This window comes from Mus caroli, chromosome 12 (genome assembly GCF_900094665.2).
Source record: "Mus caroli chromosome 12, CAROLI_EIJ_v1.1, whole genome shotgun sequence".
Lineage (NCBI taxonomy): Eukaryota > Metazoa > Chordata > Mammalia > Rodentia > Muridae > Mus > Mus caroli.
In genome coordinates, this window is record NC_034581.1 from 106,082,425 (window position 1) to 106,100,102 (window position 17,678).

Genomic DNA, 17,678 nt, shown 5'->3' on the forward strand with positions numbered 1-17,678 from the left:
AAAAAAAAAAAAAAAAGCCAGTTAGGTCTGGGGAGATGGCTCAGCGGTTAAGTGCAGTGACTGCACTTCCAGAGGTCATGAGTTCAATTCCCAGCAACCACATGGTGGCTCACAACTATCTGTAATGGGATCTGATGCCCTCTTCTGGTGTGTCTGAAGAGTGCAGTGTGCTCTTCATATAATGTAAAATAAATAAATAAATGATATCTTTTTTTTTTTAAAGCCACTATTAAAGGCATGATGACACATGCTTCTAATCCCCACACCAAGAGATGTCAGGAACAGCTGGATATATCTGTGAGTTTAAGGGTAGACAGAGCTAAAAGGATGAGACCCTGTCACAAAAAAACAAAAGCAAAAAAACAAACAAAAGTGCACATAAGACTCTGTCCTTGTTTAACAGCTCTTGAGTGGCTTTCTCTCACCCTGAGATTAGAAAGCTGAAGTTGGTAACTACTGCTTCCTTGGTGCCTGCCGCCTCCCCAGCTATCTGTGGGGAACGTCTCTCCATACATTGATGTACGCTCACCTGTGTGGACTTCCAGCTCTCCATTCTGCCCCCAAACACACCTGTGACAATCTCTACCTCTCTCAGTTTCACTTGTGCTGAGCCTGTGGCAGGTGCCCGTCATGCACTCAGGTGTCAGCAGCTTGCTTCCCACCCTAGGTTATGAGCTCCCGGGGGCAGGGCCCTGCCTTGCCCATCCTTGTGCATCCAGACAGCAGTCTAGCGCTTGCTGTGTGGCAGCTGCATAGTGCCTGTCAGCTAAAAAGTGACTGGTTTGTCTCTGGGGTGAGGTGGAGAGTTCTCCTTCTCAAGGAATACCCATTTACATCCACTTAATAGTATTTATCAAGTGTGACTACATAAAAAAATCACCTGTGTTTTTAAAAGGCCTCCTATTAATTGAAGATGCTTTTTGACCTTGAAGTGTTTTCTCTTTAAATTTGTCTTATAATTATTATGTAATTGATTGTTAATATCAAATTAAGAATTCTAATTTATCTTCTGTTTTTCTCTCAGAATAGTGTTTTTACATTTAATTAGACATAAGTCCTTGTAAAAAGCCTTTATGAAATGCCTAATACGATTGTCATAATTGTATTTTAGTTAAGTTTAATTTTTGTCTTGATGTTTTTCTCTAGGCTGAAAATCTGTTATTAGATGCGGATATGAACATTAAAATAGCAGATTTTGGTTTTAGCAATGAATTTACTGTTGGCAGTAAACTAGACACGTTTTGTGGTAGTCCTCCATATGCAGCCCCTGAGCTCTTCCAGGGCAAGAAGTATGATGGGCCAGAAGTCGACGTGTGGAGTCTCGGTGTCATTCTCTACACCCTAGTCAGTGGGTCGCTTCCCTTTGATGGTCAAAACCTGAAGGTATAAGAAGCAGTTGCAGCCATGCACCTCAAAAACTAAAGATTTTTATTAAATCGTATAAATTGACATTGTAATGCTCTGTCTGTATGGATGCATTGTGGGTTTGGTTTATTGTTACTGTTTTAAACTAAAAATGAACTCTTGTTTGGTTCCTACATCCCCAAAGGAACTGAGAGAGAGAGTACTCCGCGGGAAGTACAGAATCCCTTTCTACATGTCCACGGACTGCGAGAACCTTCTCAAACGCTTCCTGGTGCTGAACCCAGTTAAACGGGGCACTCTCGAGGTAATCGTGCTGGGGGAAGGGAGAGGACTGACAGAACTGTCCTTAGTCTCTGTGACACTGAACACTGCTGGAGCTCAGTAATAAGTGAACAGTAACAAAACACTGCCTCATTGCCTTCAGAGCGTTAGTCAGTGAAATGCTGAAAACCATGTTGTTAAACTCTGTGATGTTGAGATAACTTTGCTCTGTGCTGCTGACACACAGTTTGCCTTTCAGCAAATCATGAAGGACAGGTGGATCAATGCAGGCCATGAGGAAGACGAGCTTAAGCCATTTGTTGAACCAGAACTAGACATCTCAGACCAGAAGAGAATAGGTAATTACTGTTTCTGCATGCGCGTGCGCATGTGCACTATGCTGTTTTACCCGTCTGTGTATGCCTTAAGTAAAAATAAGCACGAACTGTAGCAATGCAGTCATCTGTTCTTAGCTTACTCCCTGCAGTTGTGCTCAGCAGCTCTTCTGTCGGGAAATATATAACCTTCTAAATGAAAGAAAATTCTTTCTCCCTATGCTACCATGATTTCCAACCAAAATAAAATATATAAATCGTATTGTATCTTTTAGATATTATGGTGGGAATGGGATATTCCCAAGAAGAAATTCAAGAATCTCTTAGCAAAATGAAATATGATGAAATCACAGCTACATACTTGCTACTGGGGAGGAAGTCTGCAGAGGTAAGAGTGTTTACAGAGGGACGGTAGACAGAAGAACCCATTTCCACTAGAGTCGTAGCACTCAGGAAGTGGAGACAGAATCAGCTATCTTGCTGAGTTCAGGGCCAGCCTACACGAAAAAAAAAAAAAAAGAAGAAAAAAAGTGTCCAAAAAAAAGTTGACTTTAACTTATTTTAAAAACAAGTTATTAGTTATGTTTTCTTAATTTTTTAATATAGCATTTGGTATTCATTTTAAAGCATTGTCTATAAGCAGTGCTCTAACTTAATTGACCATTATAAGCTACTATTTTATATTTTTTGGTTGTAAGAGTAGCCCAAAATCTCCTATTTTAACTTTAAGATAATAACCCTCATCAGTGTCACAAACATGTACAATCATGTTAACTTTTGTCACTAATAGTTTGAAAATGATGTAAAATACCCAAACAAAGCAAACAGTATAATACCTTAATTCTTTGAAAAGGTCTAGGAAGGAGATTAATAACTTATGATCTTATTCTCAGGAGTCAGAAAAATACTTTTGACTGAGTTTAAAGTTGTGATAACTCCTCTCTGATTGAGAGGGTGTGTGTGTGTCTGTGTGTGTGTCTATGTGTGACGAGGAGTTTCCTGACAAGCCATTGGGCTCTGTGCATGGTTGCTGCTCTTTTCATTCTCCCGTAGCTGGACGCTAGTGACTCCAGTTCTAGCAGCAACCTTTCACTTGCTAAGGTGCGGCCAAACAGTGACCTCAGCAATAGCACTGGCCAGTCTCCTCATCACAAAGGGCAGAGAAGTGTTTCCTCAAGTCAGAAGCAGAGACGGTACAGTGACCACGGTAAGTCTGAGACCATTCCTGTAGTTTATGAATGTGTTCCCTGGTGTAGAGCCTGGAGGGACAGAGATTGGCTGGCTGTTAGGGGCCTGGTGTGGTTAAGGTTCTCTAACTATTTGGAACATTTGGTAGATAATGTTGGGTAAGGCTTAGCAGACTGAAAGCCGTAGTATATCTCTCTTGTATGTCTGTGTGAGGTAATTGACCAGAGCATCACATCTGGTGGAGCTCTCTGTACTAATGGAAGGTTTTTCTGTTCAGGGAGGGTTGGAACAGCTAACCATTGTAGGATATTGAGCACCTAGATAAAGGAAATGAATTTCACATTTTTCCTTTTATGTATATGAGTATTTTAACTTCATATGTACCACTTATGCCTGGTGCCCATGAAGCCAGAGAGTGTGCTAGATCTCCTGGAGTATAGATACTTGTAAGCCATAATGTTGTTTCATTGCGTGGCCCTGACTGTCCTGAAACTCTCCCTATAGACCAGGTTAGCCTCACAAAGAGAGACCCACTTGCCTCTGCCTCCTTAAGGATTAATCCCTGGGATTAAAGGGTTTTCTATTGTAATTTCAGTTAAAGGTGAAAAATCTGAGGCTCGACATTTTGATAAATGCCTGGTATCCCAGCACTTGGGAGGTGAGGCAGGATGATCAAGAATTTAAGGTTGAAACTAGAGAGATGTCTTAGTGGTTAAGAGTTCTTACTGTTCTTTCTTCCCAAGGACCTGCGTTCAGGTCCTGGCACTCACATCTGTCTGTACTTCCAGTTCTAGGGGATTCAACTCCATCCTCTGGCCATTATGTGCACAGACATACATGCAAGCAAAACAGTTATCTGCATAAAATATTTCTTTTTAAACTTCAAAAGAAGTTAAGGCCATCCTTGGCTATGTACCAAGAGACCCTGTTGCAAAAGAAGGGGAAATGGAGACAAGACGGGGTGTGGGGGACAGTCCATTTATCCTGTCCTAGGGTCAGTAGAGAAGGAGGTGACACTGATCTCTCTCTTTCTGTGTGTTCCTGTTGGCTAAAAAGGGCCAGCTGAAGCCACCTGCACATGCTTACATACTGCCTTAAAATACCCAATTTAAAGAGAATGACTCCTAAATCCTGAAAGAAACCAGTAGAATTTTCTCTTTTATCAAGGGAATACTCTTAGTAAATTTATTTTTCCTTAAGCATGTAGATTTCACCTGAATTTTACGACTTATTTCCAGACATAAAAGAAGGCTTTAGAACCTTCATTTTGCCGTGCGGTGGTGGCGCACATCTTTAATCCCAGCACTCGGGAGGCAGGGGCAGGCAGATTTCTGAGTTTGAGGCCAGCCTGGTCTACAAAGTGAGTTCCAGGACAGCCAGGGCTATACAGAGAAACCCTGTCGAAAAACAACAACAACAACAAAAAGGCACGGAGAAAAGAATGTCAGCATGTCTCCCAGGAGACAGAGCAAATGAGGAATGCCTGGGTCAGGGTTGATTCCTTATCCCCAGTCCTGTGGTTTGTCTACTAAACTAGGACTTTTATCCACTCAAATTCATTTCTACCAGAAAAAAGTTCTATGTGACCTCAGGTGTATAGGTGTATATAGGGCCAAACATCACTTGTAAATCATAAAAGTTATTTATTTTAAAGTTATTATTTAATATACAGGTGGTTACTATTTTATTAAAGGGGATTTTTTATGCTAATGAGATACTTATTCTTGTTTTTGCATAAATCCTTTTGTTGTTGGTTTGTTGTTTTGCTTTGTTATATTGAGATAAGGACTCATTCTATATTTCTACATGGCCTGAAACTTGCCATATAGATCCAGTCTGGCCTTGAATTTCTAGAAATTTGTCTCTACTTCCTAAGTTTTGGGATTAAAGACCTGTATCACCACCTGGATGAGAATTAAATGTAGACTGAAGTTTTGATGCCAAATTGATTTCTTACTTGTAATAGCCCTTTTAGATGATAAAAATATTTTATTATCTTAATAATAATTCTTACTGAGAATACCACTTCATTCATGCATCTGTGATACACAGGCCTGAAGAGGACATACATTCGACTGCTTTTACATATAGGACTATAGTTTGGTTCCCAGCGCCTATGTGTTTTTTTAACAACTGCTTGTAACTTTGGTTCCAGGCAATGCAGTGTCCTTCATGGGCTCTTGCATGCACATGTTGCTCATAAATCCACAAAGGCAAACACACGTACACATAAATAAATAAGTTTCTGAATGTATACTATAAAGTGACATTTGTACTTGACCTCCATCCTCAACACATTTACTCATGCAGCAGGTGACGATGCTTGCTGACAACTTGACCACCTGAGTTTGGTACATGGAACCCACACAGTGGAACTTGAGAGGCTCTTTCTACAAGCTGTCTTTTGCATGTAGGCCATAACATGTATATACACGTACATGAATGAATGCTTTGTGAGTTTGTTTGTTCTTTTTATTTTAAAGAAAAGAAAAGCAAACTACCTCTACACACAACTTGGATATATGTCAAGGGACTGGATTTAAGCAGAAAGAATAACTCATAGAATGGAGAAATGGCTCAAATTGTTTAAAGCACTTGTTGCTCTTACACAAGACTGGAGTTCAATACACACTCACCTACAAGTTGACTTAACAACCACCCATAACTTCAGTTGTAGGGGATCCAACGCCTTCTGACCTCCACAGACACCAAGCATCCACATGAAGTACATACTTACATTCAGGCAAAATATTCATACACATAAATATATCTTTAAAAAATTAAAAAAAAAAACCAGGCCAGCCAAGAAAGGAAAAAATACATTGGGCCAGCAAGATGACTCAGGGTTAGGTTTTTGTGTGTGTGTGTGTGTGTGTGTGTGTGTGTGTGTGTGTTTTCTCACAAATTAATTAAAAAACAAAAACAAGCTGGACATGGTGGCGTACGCCTTTAATCCCAGCACTCGGGAGGCAGAGGCAGGCGGATTTCTAAGTTCGAGGCCAGCCTGGTCTACAGAGTGAGTTCCAGGATAGCCAGGGCTACACAGAGAAACCCTGTCTCAGAAAACAAAAAACAAAAAACTTCACCCCAGGCAGTGGCGGTATATGCCTTTAATCCCACCCAGTATTTGGGAACCAGAGGCATGTGGATCTCTCTCTCTCTCTGTGAATTCAAGGCCCACCTAGTCTGGAGCAAGTTCCAGGACAGCCAGAGCTACACAGAGAAATCCTGTTCTGGAAAAAAAATAACAGCAAAAACTTAAGCTCCGTACTGTTGATTATATTTAAACAATATTCTTAAAATGACAGGGTAACAGAAGTGGTTAGAGGAGTGAGGAGTATCAGATGGTATAGTCCGGCCTGGTCACATGACACTCACAGGAACCCACATGATGAAGGGTGTAATGTATACAGACACATAAGTGAAACAGCCAATCCAAAGGAGGTTGCAGATTTGACAGTTATCTGTTTGCATTTAGAATGTCGAATCTAATGTTGAAATGGTTTTCGGTGTCAGTTGACCTTATGATAATGAGAAGACAGATAAGTGCCAGTGACAACATCATCTTGTGCTTGATTTAGTTTTATATGTTACAGTAGCACATCTGAGAGCTAATTTAATGGTCTCTCATAAATCAATCCTTTTTAATACAGCTACCATTTAGATTTTTGTCCAGAAAATAGTCACCCTTCTTTCGGGAGGCCTAAGATGTCTTCTCTGTGCGTTTGTTGCTATTCTGTTTCAAGTCAAGGTCTTGCTATCTTAGAACTTGGAACTTGTGGGTTTCCTACCTCAACCTCTTAAGTACTGGGGTGATAGGTGCACAGCACCATAGCACAGGTCTGGTGCTGTCCTTTTAAGATCTTAATGTTTATGGTAGCTCTGAATCCATTTCCAATGTTTTGAACTCCAGGACACACACCTGTGTTAACGCTGGGGCCTCTGGGTGACTAACTAGAGGAGACCAGTTAAAGATCTCCTTGGATGTATTCTCCTAAAGCATGGCTATGCTCGTTTTCTCTCCAGCATTCCAAAAAGACCACGTTTCTTTGGACTCTTGCTTATCTAGAAATCTGTGCTTATTCCCACAAGATGAGAATAGCTCATACATAAAGAATGTGATGTGCTTGATTGTACCAGAATAGTTTGTTCTGCATGCTGCTGTGCATCTAGTTAATTTGATAGTGATCTTCTAGATAATGACACAGTATTGTTTCCAAAGACCACCCAACTTGTTAATTTTTTGCACTCATGTTAAGGAGTAGAATATTTAAATAATAAGCAAATGGAAAACAAATTAGAGAATTTTACTACTTTACAGTTATAGATGAATAAAAAATTAAATGATCTTACAAAATGTTAATTTTCACAGAATAAAATGTGAACTGCATTCTGTCTTTTAAAGAATGAACTCTTTATTGTAGCTGGACCAGCTATTCCTTCAGTTGTGGCGTATCCAAAGAGGAGTCAGACCAGCACTGCAGATAGTGACCTCAAAGAAGATGGAATTCCCTCCCGAAAATCAAGCGGCAGTGCTGTAGGAGGGAAGGGGATTGCTCCTGCCAGTCCCATGCTTGGGAATGCAGGCAATCCCAATAAAGCCGATATCCCCGAGCGCAAGAAAAGCCCTGCTGTGCCCAGTGTAAGTACCTGCATAGGAAGGCAGTCCCAGGTGTGTAGGGCTAGAACCAACTAGAACCAGCCAGAACCAGCTATATCTTTACATCCATCCCTTCCCTTCTCCATTCCCTGCCTGCATTGGAAGGTTTTTGTTTGTGTTTGTTTGAATTCCTGTTTTTTTCTAGTTCGTTCCTACTGCTTTAGCAGAGTATCTGAGACATATTCATAAGGAACAGAAGTGAATCGCTTGGTTCTAAAAGCTGGAGAGTCTAGGATCAAGGCACAGGCATGTTCATTGTCTAGTGAAGGATATGGTCTTTCTGCTCCAGAGGTGAGGACCTGGGACCTTTCCGTTTATAAAACACTAATGACCTGCTAGAAGCCCAGTCCTTACACCATTGCAATGGACTTCTTACCCTGGAGGAGTAAGAGACTCAGATCCTGTGTAAGTTGTGTCCATACTGAGTGATAGAGGCAGTCACAAAGAAGTGGCAGTGCAGACAGCAGTCTGTCTGTCCTCAGGGAGAGTGTTTTCCCTGAGATTTTTTGGGTACCAGAGACTATGGATTAGCTAAACTGCAGGGAAGAAACGTTACATCATGGGTGTGCTAAAATCATACAGCTCTGAGTCCTTAACTTGAGTACAGTTCCCTCAGCCAGTAGTTCCTGTTTGTGAGAGTGAGTGCAGTCTATTTAGTTCTTAGAACCTTTCTCTCGTGAATGGAGATGGCTCTTTCTGACATAACATGTTAATTATTAGTGCTCATAGAAGTAATGTTGGGCAGAATTTGCAGAGCAATGAACAGTCTTGAAGTCATCTGTAAGCGTTGATTTCCCACACAAAATTGACAGGAGTGCAGCCTCTTCTACCCATAGAAAACTCAGAGAGGAACCCGCATTATGTTTTGAGTCAGGAGTTCACAAGGGCTCGTGATCGTTTCGTCCGTGGCATTGTGTTTAATCAAAATAAAACATTTAAAAATACCTACATTTTGGCTTCAACATGCCTTATCAAGTGGTAGTGTGGCTTTGTACTTTAATTTCAGTCTCCTGCATTCTAAACTTAGTCTCTCGTGTTTGTTGGCAGTGGTCGTTACAGTTTGCTCTTTCCACCTTGTAGCTTTTCACCTTGTGTCTCTTATTTACACATTGAAAGTGTTCCCTGAGGATTGTCAATGGTCAGCACTTACTGTTTATAAAGAATAATATAGGTAACAGCAATATTGTAGTAACAGTCTTGTTACTATAGCAGAATTCTGAGGCAATTAACTTAAAAAGAGGAAAGATAGATTTTAGCTCAGGGCTAGTTCCAGTCCAGAGTGAGTTAGGTTTATGGCTTCGTCCATAGGGTTGTGGAGGCAGCCTGTCACAGAGCATGTGAAAGAAGAAACTTTTCCTTTACTTGTCAGGTAAGAAACAAGTGACTAGATGAGCTAGAGACGCAACACACTTTTCATGGACACTTTCTGGTGACTTTAGCACCTCCTACAAGGACCCGCCTCCTAAATCCTCCTTACCGGCCAGTGGCGCACCTAGGATGAGCCTTTGCTCTATGGACTGCTGAGGTGCGTTCATCCAGAGTGTGAGAGCAACGTCAGAAATTCTCTCCCAATCATTCTTGCAGTATCATTGCACATGATCCACTCATGATATATTAAAGCTTTATCATCATTTAAAATTTTTGATTGAGGGCATGGAGAAATGGCTCAGTGGGTAGGAGCACTGACTGCTTTTCTAGAGGACCAGGTTCAATGCCAAGCACCCATGTGACCACTCATAGCAGTCTATAACTCCAAAATCTGACTCACACAGACAGACAGACAGACATGTAGGCAAAACACCAGTTAAAAACTAAATAATTCTGTGATTGGGCTGAAGCGGTGGCTCAACAGTTACAAGCATGGACTGCTCTTCAGAGGACCAGCTCTGATTCCTAGCACCCAGAGGGCGACTCACAGCCACCTGTAATGCACACATGTGGCACACAGACTCACATGGTAGGCAAACCACTTTTACACACAAGAGAATAAATCGTGGGCTGGAGAGATGGCTCAGCAGTTAAGAATACTGACTGCTCTTCAGAGGTCCTGAGTTCAATTCCCAGCAACCACATGGTGGCTCACAACCATCTGTATGGTGATCCGATGCCTTCTTCTGGTGTGTCTGAAGACAGTGACAAATGTACTCACATACATGAAATAAATCTTGAGCTGGTGAGATGGCTCAGTGGGTAAGAGCACCCGACTGCTCTTCCGAAGGTCCGAAGTTCAAATCCCAGCAACCACATGGTGGCTCACAACCACCCATAATGAGATCTGATGCCCTCTTCTGGTGTGTCTGAAGATAGCTATAGTGTACTTACAAATAAATAAATAAATCTTAAAAAAAAAAAAGAAAGAAATCTTTAAAAGAAAAAAAGGAACACGTCTTTAAATTAAAAACAAAAACAAAAAAAACCCCTTTACTACTTTTTCAGAGGACCTGGGTTTAGTTGTCAACACCCACATGGTAACTTACAACTTTCTCTAACTCCAGAGTTCTCTACAGGCACCAGCCATACATGCAGCAAACATTCATACAAAAAACCAAACCAGATCTTTTTGCCTAGTGATGGTGGTACATGCTTTTAATCCCAGCACTCAGGAGGCAGGTGCCTGTGGTCTACAGAGTGAGTTATGGGACTTCTAGGGCTACACAGAGAAATTCTGTCTTAAAACAATTTTTTCATTTCCTCGCTCTTTAGACCCAGCTGGCCTCAAACTCGATCTGTCTGTCAGCCTCTGCAGTCCAAAAGCTAGGATGAAAGGCTGTGCCACCACATGTGGCACGCTTGCTGTTTGTGTTACGTCTTGAAAGCAGGGTGTGTAAGTCTTGCAGGTTTGCCCACGCCTCCCATCTGCTTTACAGGTTCACTAAGTTTATTTGACTCTGATTTGTCATATCATTCTTAAGGAATTTTATTTTGCTGTGTGGTACCAGGGTTGATGGCAGTGGCTTTTCATCCTTGCCCTGGGAAGACAGAAGCAGGTGAAGTTTCTGAGAGTTTGAGACCAGCCTGGTTTGTAGTTCCAGGCCATCAATAAAACTCTGTCTCAAAACAAACAAAAATCACAATTTTTTTTTTTTAATGTTGTGGTTGGTGTTGAAAATGAAGCTCAGCCAGGCACGCCTTTAATTAATCTCAGCACTTGGTGGGCAGAGGCAGGTGGATTTCTGAGTTCGAGGCCAACCTGGTCTACAGAGTGAGTTCTAGGTCAGCCAGAGCTACACAGAGAAACCCTGTCTTGAAAAACCAAAAACAAAAAAACAAAAAATGAAAATGAAGCTCAGTTGATAGTGTTTACATAGCCTGGGAGAGTCCTGAGTTGAGTTTTTGGCATCGCATAAACTAGATGTGGTCGTGGATAACCCTAATCATAGTGCTTGGAAGGTATAGGCAGGATGATCAAGGAGTTCAAGGTGAAGGGACTGGAGAAATGGCTCAGTAGTTTAAAGAGTCTTTGCCGAAGACCAGAATGTGGTTGCCAGCACCATCAGGTGAATAACAGCCATCTGTGACTCTGCTTCCATGTGTATTGGCTACCTGTGATGTCTGCCAGTACTTGTACTCATAAGTAGACACATAACTAAAAATAACATAAATTGGGGCTAGAGAGTTACCTCAGAGGTGAAGGGCACTTGTTTCGGGCTGGAGAAATGGCTCAGTGGTTAAGAGCACTGATTGCACTTCTGAAGGTCCTGAGTTCAAATCCCAGCAACCACATGGTGGCTCACAACCATCTGTAACGAGATCTGACGCCCTCTTCTGGAGTGTCTAAAGACAGCTACAGTGTACTTACATATAATTAACTTAAAAAAAAAAAAAAAGAGCACTTGTTTCTCATCCAGAAGACACAGGTTCAGTTCTTCCCAGCATCCCAACAGATGGTGGTGGCTCAAAGCTTCCTGTAACTCCAGCTCCAGGAGATCTAATACCCTCTCTGATCACCATAGACACTTTACACACATAGTGCACAGACTTGCATGTAGGCAACACACACACACACACAAACTTCAAGGACTGGAGAGATGGCTCTGGTTTAGGGCAGAGACTGCTCTTGTCGAGGTCCTGAGTTCAATTCCTAGTAACCACTACATGGTGGCTCACAACCATCTGTCATGGTATCTGATGCCCTCCTCTGGTGTGTCTGAGACAGCGACAGTGTACAATCCAATGAATTGTAGTCTGTATACGCAATGGACTAGCACTCAAGCTTTGTCATCTGTTGATAGCCATTTAGATTACTTCTACCTTTTAGACATAAAGTGTAAATATTTGTATAAAATGTCTGTGGCCTAGAGTTCTCTGTCCTGTGTGTCTGTGTGCGGTGTGTGCTTGTGCATGCACTTGCCTGTGTGGATGAGGACGAAGGACCGAGATTGACAGTGGAAGGAGGAGGAACCTCTGCCCCTGACGCTCACTGATTAGGTCAGACATCCTCATGCCTAGAGAGGTCGGAAGACAGCTTTGGAAAGGTGTTTCTTTCTACCTGTGGGTCCTAGACGTTGAACCAAAATGGGGTCTCACTATGTAGTCCAGGGTAGCCTTGAACTCTTAGCAGTTCTCCTGCCTCAGCCTCAGAAGTGCTGGAATGACAGCTGTGACACTAAGGCTGGGTTTTAGGTTTTCATTTCTCCTGGGTTCCTGACTAGGGATGCAATTGTTGGCTTGTGTTGTAATTAGATCTAATTTTGCCAACTGTTTGTTTTCAATTCTTTTTTTTTTCTTTAAAGATTTATTTATTTATCTTATGCATATGAGTACATCACCATTGCTCCCTTCAGACACACCAGAAGAAGGCGTCAGACCTCATTACAGATGGTTGTGAGCCACCATGTGGTTGCTGGAAATTGAACTCAGGGCCTCTGGAAGAGCAGTCAGTGCTCTTAACCGCTGAGCCACTTCTCCAGCCCTGTTTTCAATTCTTTTCAGCAGTAAATGAGTTATCCTTCTGACTGTCCACACTTCTGTGTTTATCATGTGTGGTATACATGTATGTATTCCCGGGTGCACACCAGTGTACATGTGAAGGTCAGAGGTTAATACAGGTGCCTCCATCAGTTACTCTCCAACTTGTGTTTGACACAGGGTGTCTTGCTAGACCTAGAACTCAGCTTGATTGGTTGGCCAGCAAGTCTGAGGCATCCACTGACTCCATCCATGCCCCCAGGATGTGCTTGCAAATGCACACTCACTCCATGCATTCTACCTGGGCTGCTTGGATCTGAACTTGGGTCCTTCTCAGAAAGTGCCTTGCCCTTCAAGTCCTTATATTTTCATTTTTTATTGCAGCCATCCGTAGCAGGTTTGAAGTGATAGCTTATGGTTTGGAATTGCATTTACTTAATGACCAGCAGTCTTGTCATCATTTCCTCTGGAAGAGCAGGTAGTGAGTGCTCTTACCTGCTGAGCTCTCTCTCTAGCCCTGATCCCTTATACTTTAATTTTTTTTATTCATACTTATTCTATGCTCGTCTGTTAATGTGTTGTCATGTTTTAATTTTAAGGAGACTGGAATGGCGGCTCATTGGCTAGGAGTGCTTTCCGTTCTTGCAAGGGACCAAAGTTTAGTTCCCAATACCTACAATACCTATGGGTGTGAAGCTCACCGCCACCAGTAGTTCTAGCTCTAGAGGATCCAGTGCCCTCTTCTGGCATCCTCACGAACACACATATATGTGCATGGAGACTTTTTTATTTGTCTGTCTGTTTGTCTATAAACGACTATGTTAGTCTTGTAAAATGATTTAATGGATAAAATGCTTGCCACCCAAGTGTGAATACCAGATTTCAGGGCCTCAGCACCCACATAAAACCCAGATGGGTGTGGCCGCTTGCCTATAGTCTCAATACTGTAAAGGCAGAGATAGGATGTCCCTTGGAAAAGCTGGCTAAATACTCCAGCCTCAGTCTGAGAGTTCTGAGTTCAGGTATACTCCTAGTTAGTAGAGAATAATTCAGAAACAAAGCAAACACAAATCTCCACCCTCCAGGCACAGACAGCACCTCTCTTACAGTTTTTTTTTATTTGCATAAATAGTGTTTAGTTATATTTTTTTGTTTTTTGTTTTTTTGGAGTTTTTTTTTTTCCTGGGGGGGGGGTGGTTCTTACTAAATTATACTTATCACCAACTAGTCCAAAGTAAAAATGTTCCTTTCTTACAGAGTAACACAGCATCTGGTGGGATGACACGGCGGAACACTTACGTTTGCAGCGAGAGATGTGCAGCAGACAGACATTCTGTGATTCAGAACGGCAAAGAAAACAGGTGTGAAATTTACCTATTGGCAAAAAGAGTTTCTCCCAAAAGAAGTTAAAGTATGTTACTTCTCACTTTTATAATCAATTTATAATTCAGATGGCTACCAATTATTCTTTTAAGGTAAGTAAACTTTAAATGTTAGTTTCTAGCAAGATATTAGGACTCCAGATTTTTCTCTTTTGTCCAGAGCCTCTACCCCTATAATCAGCAGTTGTGACAAGGAGGAGTTAGGGTCAAAGCAGGGAGTTTCTGAAGGACCTATAGCATTTCCTGACCATGTTGACTAGGGGATGCTAACACTAACAACTTAGAGAGAAAGAGAAGCAGGTGGGAGCCTGAGGTCAGGAGCCACACCCGGGATGAGAACTCAGGGAAGGGTCAACAGCCTGCTCCCAGATGCAGGTGGCCAGTGCCAGCATAGTCTCCTCCTCAGACTCTAGGAGCACAGAGTCAGTCTGTCTTCTGCAGTCCTTGAAATACTTACTAGTAAAATCATGCAAACAGCTTTTCAGAGTTTATGGAAGAAAATGTGATTAGGTAGCTGCAGGAACCATGGAGAACTGTTGATTTGAGGGGTGGGGAAGGAAAAGAAATACAGTTGGTGGGATTTGGTTTTAAATACCTAATCTATATAGAATACACTGAATTCTGACTGAGGAGATGAGAGAACTCCAAGAGACAGGTTATCTTTTGTTGGCCTCTGGTTTGCATCTTGACCACTCCAGTCATATTTAGTATCAACAGGTGTGTGTGTGTCTGTGTGTGTGTGTGTGTGTGTGTTTTGAAAAGGCATGTTTCTGTAGCATGTATGAAACCCTGAGGTTCAGTCACCAGCACTGCGTCAACAGCAGGAAAGGTGAGAAGTATCCGGTCAGGCTGACAGTCACCATTTTTCTTTTACTTAAAGCTTGAAACTCCTGATCCTCCTGTCTCTACCCTCAAGGACTGGGATTACAGGTGTGTGTTGCCATACCTGTCTTGTGACATTGATTTGTTTTATTGAATTGGAGGCTCTGTTTGATCCTATTAGTTAGACAGTGTATGTACTAACGACCTGACTGCCTAAGAAAGGTCTATACTAATTTTGTACTTTTCTTACTGCTAGGACAAAATGCCTTTTAAAAATGCAGCAGGAAAGGCTTGTTTGGGTTTACAGTTCCAAGGTATAGTTCGTTATGTTAGAAGGTCATGGCAGCAGGAGTGTGAGGCAGCTGCACATGTTACACCCAAAGTCTGGATACAAAGAAACAAGTGCTTGTGGTCAGCTGGCTTTCTCTTCTATGTAAGAGAAAGCCTACACAATGGTGTCTTCCCACAGTCAAGGTGCTTTTCCAAATTCAGTTAACCAACTTTAGGTAATCTCTCACAGGTGTACCTAGAGATTTGTCTCATAAGTGACTCCAGATCCTATTAAGTTAACCATTGTCTTAGGGCTTCTGTTGTCACAGGTCATTTAGAAAGAGACTTAGGAAAAGCAATTGATTTTTTCTGGAGATGGACCACCATCTTGCACAGCTACGATGGTGAGCTCTGAGGCAAAGCCCCAAAAGATCTCCTCCCAGGATTGCTTCTTGCTGTTGTTACAGCCTTCCTATCACTGTTTCATAGTCTAATGATTCCTGGGCTATTAGCCCATCCTATTAGTCAGATTTTCTGCAGATCAGCACACAGATGTACTCTCATGTAGTAAAGTTGCGTAAACAAATTAATGATTTCATGATTCTTACTAATTATCTTATAAATTTCCTAAATTTATATAAGTAATTTTGAGCCCTCTAAAAGCGGCAATTAGAGCTCTATAAACTTTCATGTGTTGTGGGCTAATTGCACTAGGATAAGAAAACAGACTTGAAAACACATTAACGGCCAGGCCTAGTATAGGGAAGATGTCCAGCAACCATCCATTCAGCAAGGTGCCTAAGATCCAAATGACAGATTGAAAGTGTAACCAATGGGGCTGGTGAGATGGCTCAGCAGTTAAAGAGCACTGACTGCTCTTCGAAAAGTTTGAGTTCAAATCCCAGCAACCACATGGTGGCTCACAACCACCTGTAATGAGACCTGACGCCCTCTTCTGGTGTGTCTGAAGACAGCTACAGTGTATAGCCAGAGCAAGCAGGGACTGGGTGAGCGGGGCCAACTGGAGTGAATGGAGTAAGCAGGGGTCTTAAAAATTCAATTCCCCAAAACCCTAGGCATCCTTTCTCCCTCTCTCCACGTGGCCTCTCTCCCTCTTTCTACCTTCTCTCCTTCCCTCTGCCTTTGTACAATAAAGATGTAAAACCACAAAAAAAAATTCAATTCCCAACAACCACATGAAGGCTCACAACCATCTGTATAGCTACAGTGTACTCACATACGTAAAATAAATAGATAAATCTTCCTTAAAGGGCTGGTGAGATGGCTCAGTGGGTAAGAGCACCCAACTGCTCTTCCGAAGGTCCAGAGTTCAAATCCCAGCAACCACATGGTGGCTCACAACCATCCACAACGAGATCTGGCGCCCTCTTCTGGAGTGTCTGAAGAGACAAATCAGTGTACTTACATATAATAAATAAATCTTTAAAAAAAAAAATCTTCCTTAAAAAAAGAAAGAAAGAAAACACATTTACAATCAAGGAAAACCTTCTAGGCTAGGAATAAGGCCACTATCTGGTAACTAAAGGTCATAAACTTGGAAGGCACAATCTACTATAGATACAGGACAAAAATAAAATATCGACTAAGTTATTCAGATGATTTGTCTCTTGACAAAACTGAATTATGACATAAAAACTGCTTTTAACTTATAATGAACTTAATGGGTTCTAGAAGATAATGGATGTTTAGTCAGTTACTAGTCTTAATGGAAAGGCATGTAAACAATTCTGTTGTTATTCCTTAAGTCTTATCAATTTATGACATGAACTGTTGTCTTGAACGTCCTATGAACTTATGGAATGTAAAAGGCTTGGGAAACCATGTGATCAGTTTTCCCAGGAAAGCACAAGGACTAAGAAGGACAAAGAGAAGTGATTTAGCCCTTCTCAGCTTAACCCTGTGTGTGAGGGGCGCGGCTCTCCTCAGCCTCATCAGAGTGAGTGGATGTTTTCTTAGTGCATGAATTTTCTTATTTCATTCTTTCTCTTCTTTTCTTTCTGGCTCACAAAGACTTCCAAGCCTCTCTCCTGGCCTTGAGAGGTCCTGGGCCAGGTAGAAAAACACCTAGCAACTAAGCCGTTTTCTCCTTAATCCCCACTGCTGTGCAGCAGGAGGTCATTTACCAGAGGCCAGCAGCTTCTTTCCTTAGAATAGCAAAAAGTTAAAGAAAGGTAAACATTACCAAAAATGGGCAAACTTGACTCTCACAAAACCAAGTTTTGCCCCTGAAACCCCTTTGATGCCTTCCTTGGGAAAATAATGTGATGCTAGGCTGGTCACCAGGATCCACTGCTGTGAAGAAAACCATAACCAAGACAAATCTTGAAAAGAACAACATTGGGCTGGGGAGATGGCTCAGCGGTTAAGAACACTGACTGCTCTTCCAGAGGTCCTGAGTTCAAATCCCAGCAACCACATGGTGGCTCACAACCATCTGTAATGGGATCTGATGCCCTCTTCTGGTGT

At 41.9% G+C, this 17,678-nt stretch overlaps 1 protein-coding gene across 9 annotated transcripts in view; it reads left to right on the forward strand.

Moving 5' to 3' along the window:
* Positions 1-17,678, forward strand: part of Mark3 (microtubule affinity regulating kinase 3) — an 89,765-nt gene that overhangs the window by 51,361 nt on the left and 20,726 nt on the right. For 6 of the 9 annotated variants that reach the window (XM_029484373.1, XM_029484374.1, XM_029484376.1 and 3 more), the window contains exons 8-14: positions 1,147-1,383; positions 1,550-1,669; positions 1,886-1,985; positions 2,237-2,349; positions 3,015-3,168; positions 7,574-7,791; positions 13,975-14,078. In XM_029484373.1, the coding sequence (XP_029340233.1) occupies positions 1,147-1,383; positions 1,550-1,669; positions 1,886-1,985; positions 2,237-2,349; positions 3,015-3,168; positions 7,574-7,791; positions 13,975-14,078 (1,046 nt within the window). The remainder of the gene's footprint in view (positions 1-1,146; positions 1,384-1,549; positions 1,670-1,885; positions 1,986-2,236; positions 2,350-3,014; positions 3,169-7,573; positions 7,792-13,974; positions 14,079-17,678) is intronic. The other 3 variants (XM_029484375.1, XM_021178543.2, XM_021178540.2) reach the window with 1 other exon arrangement.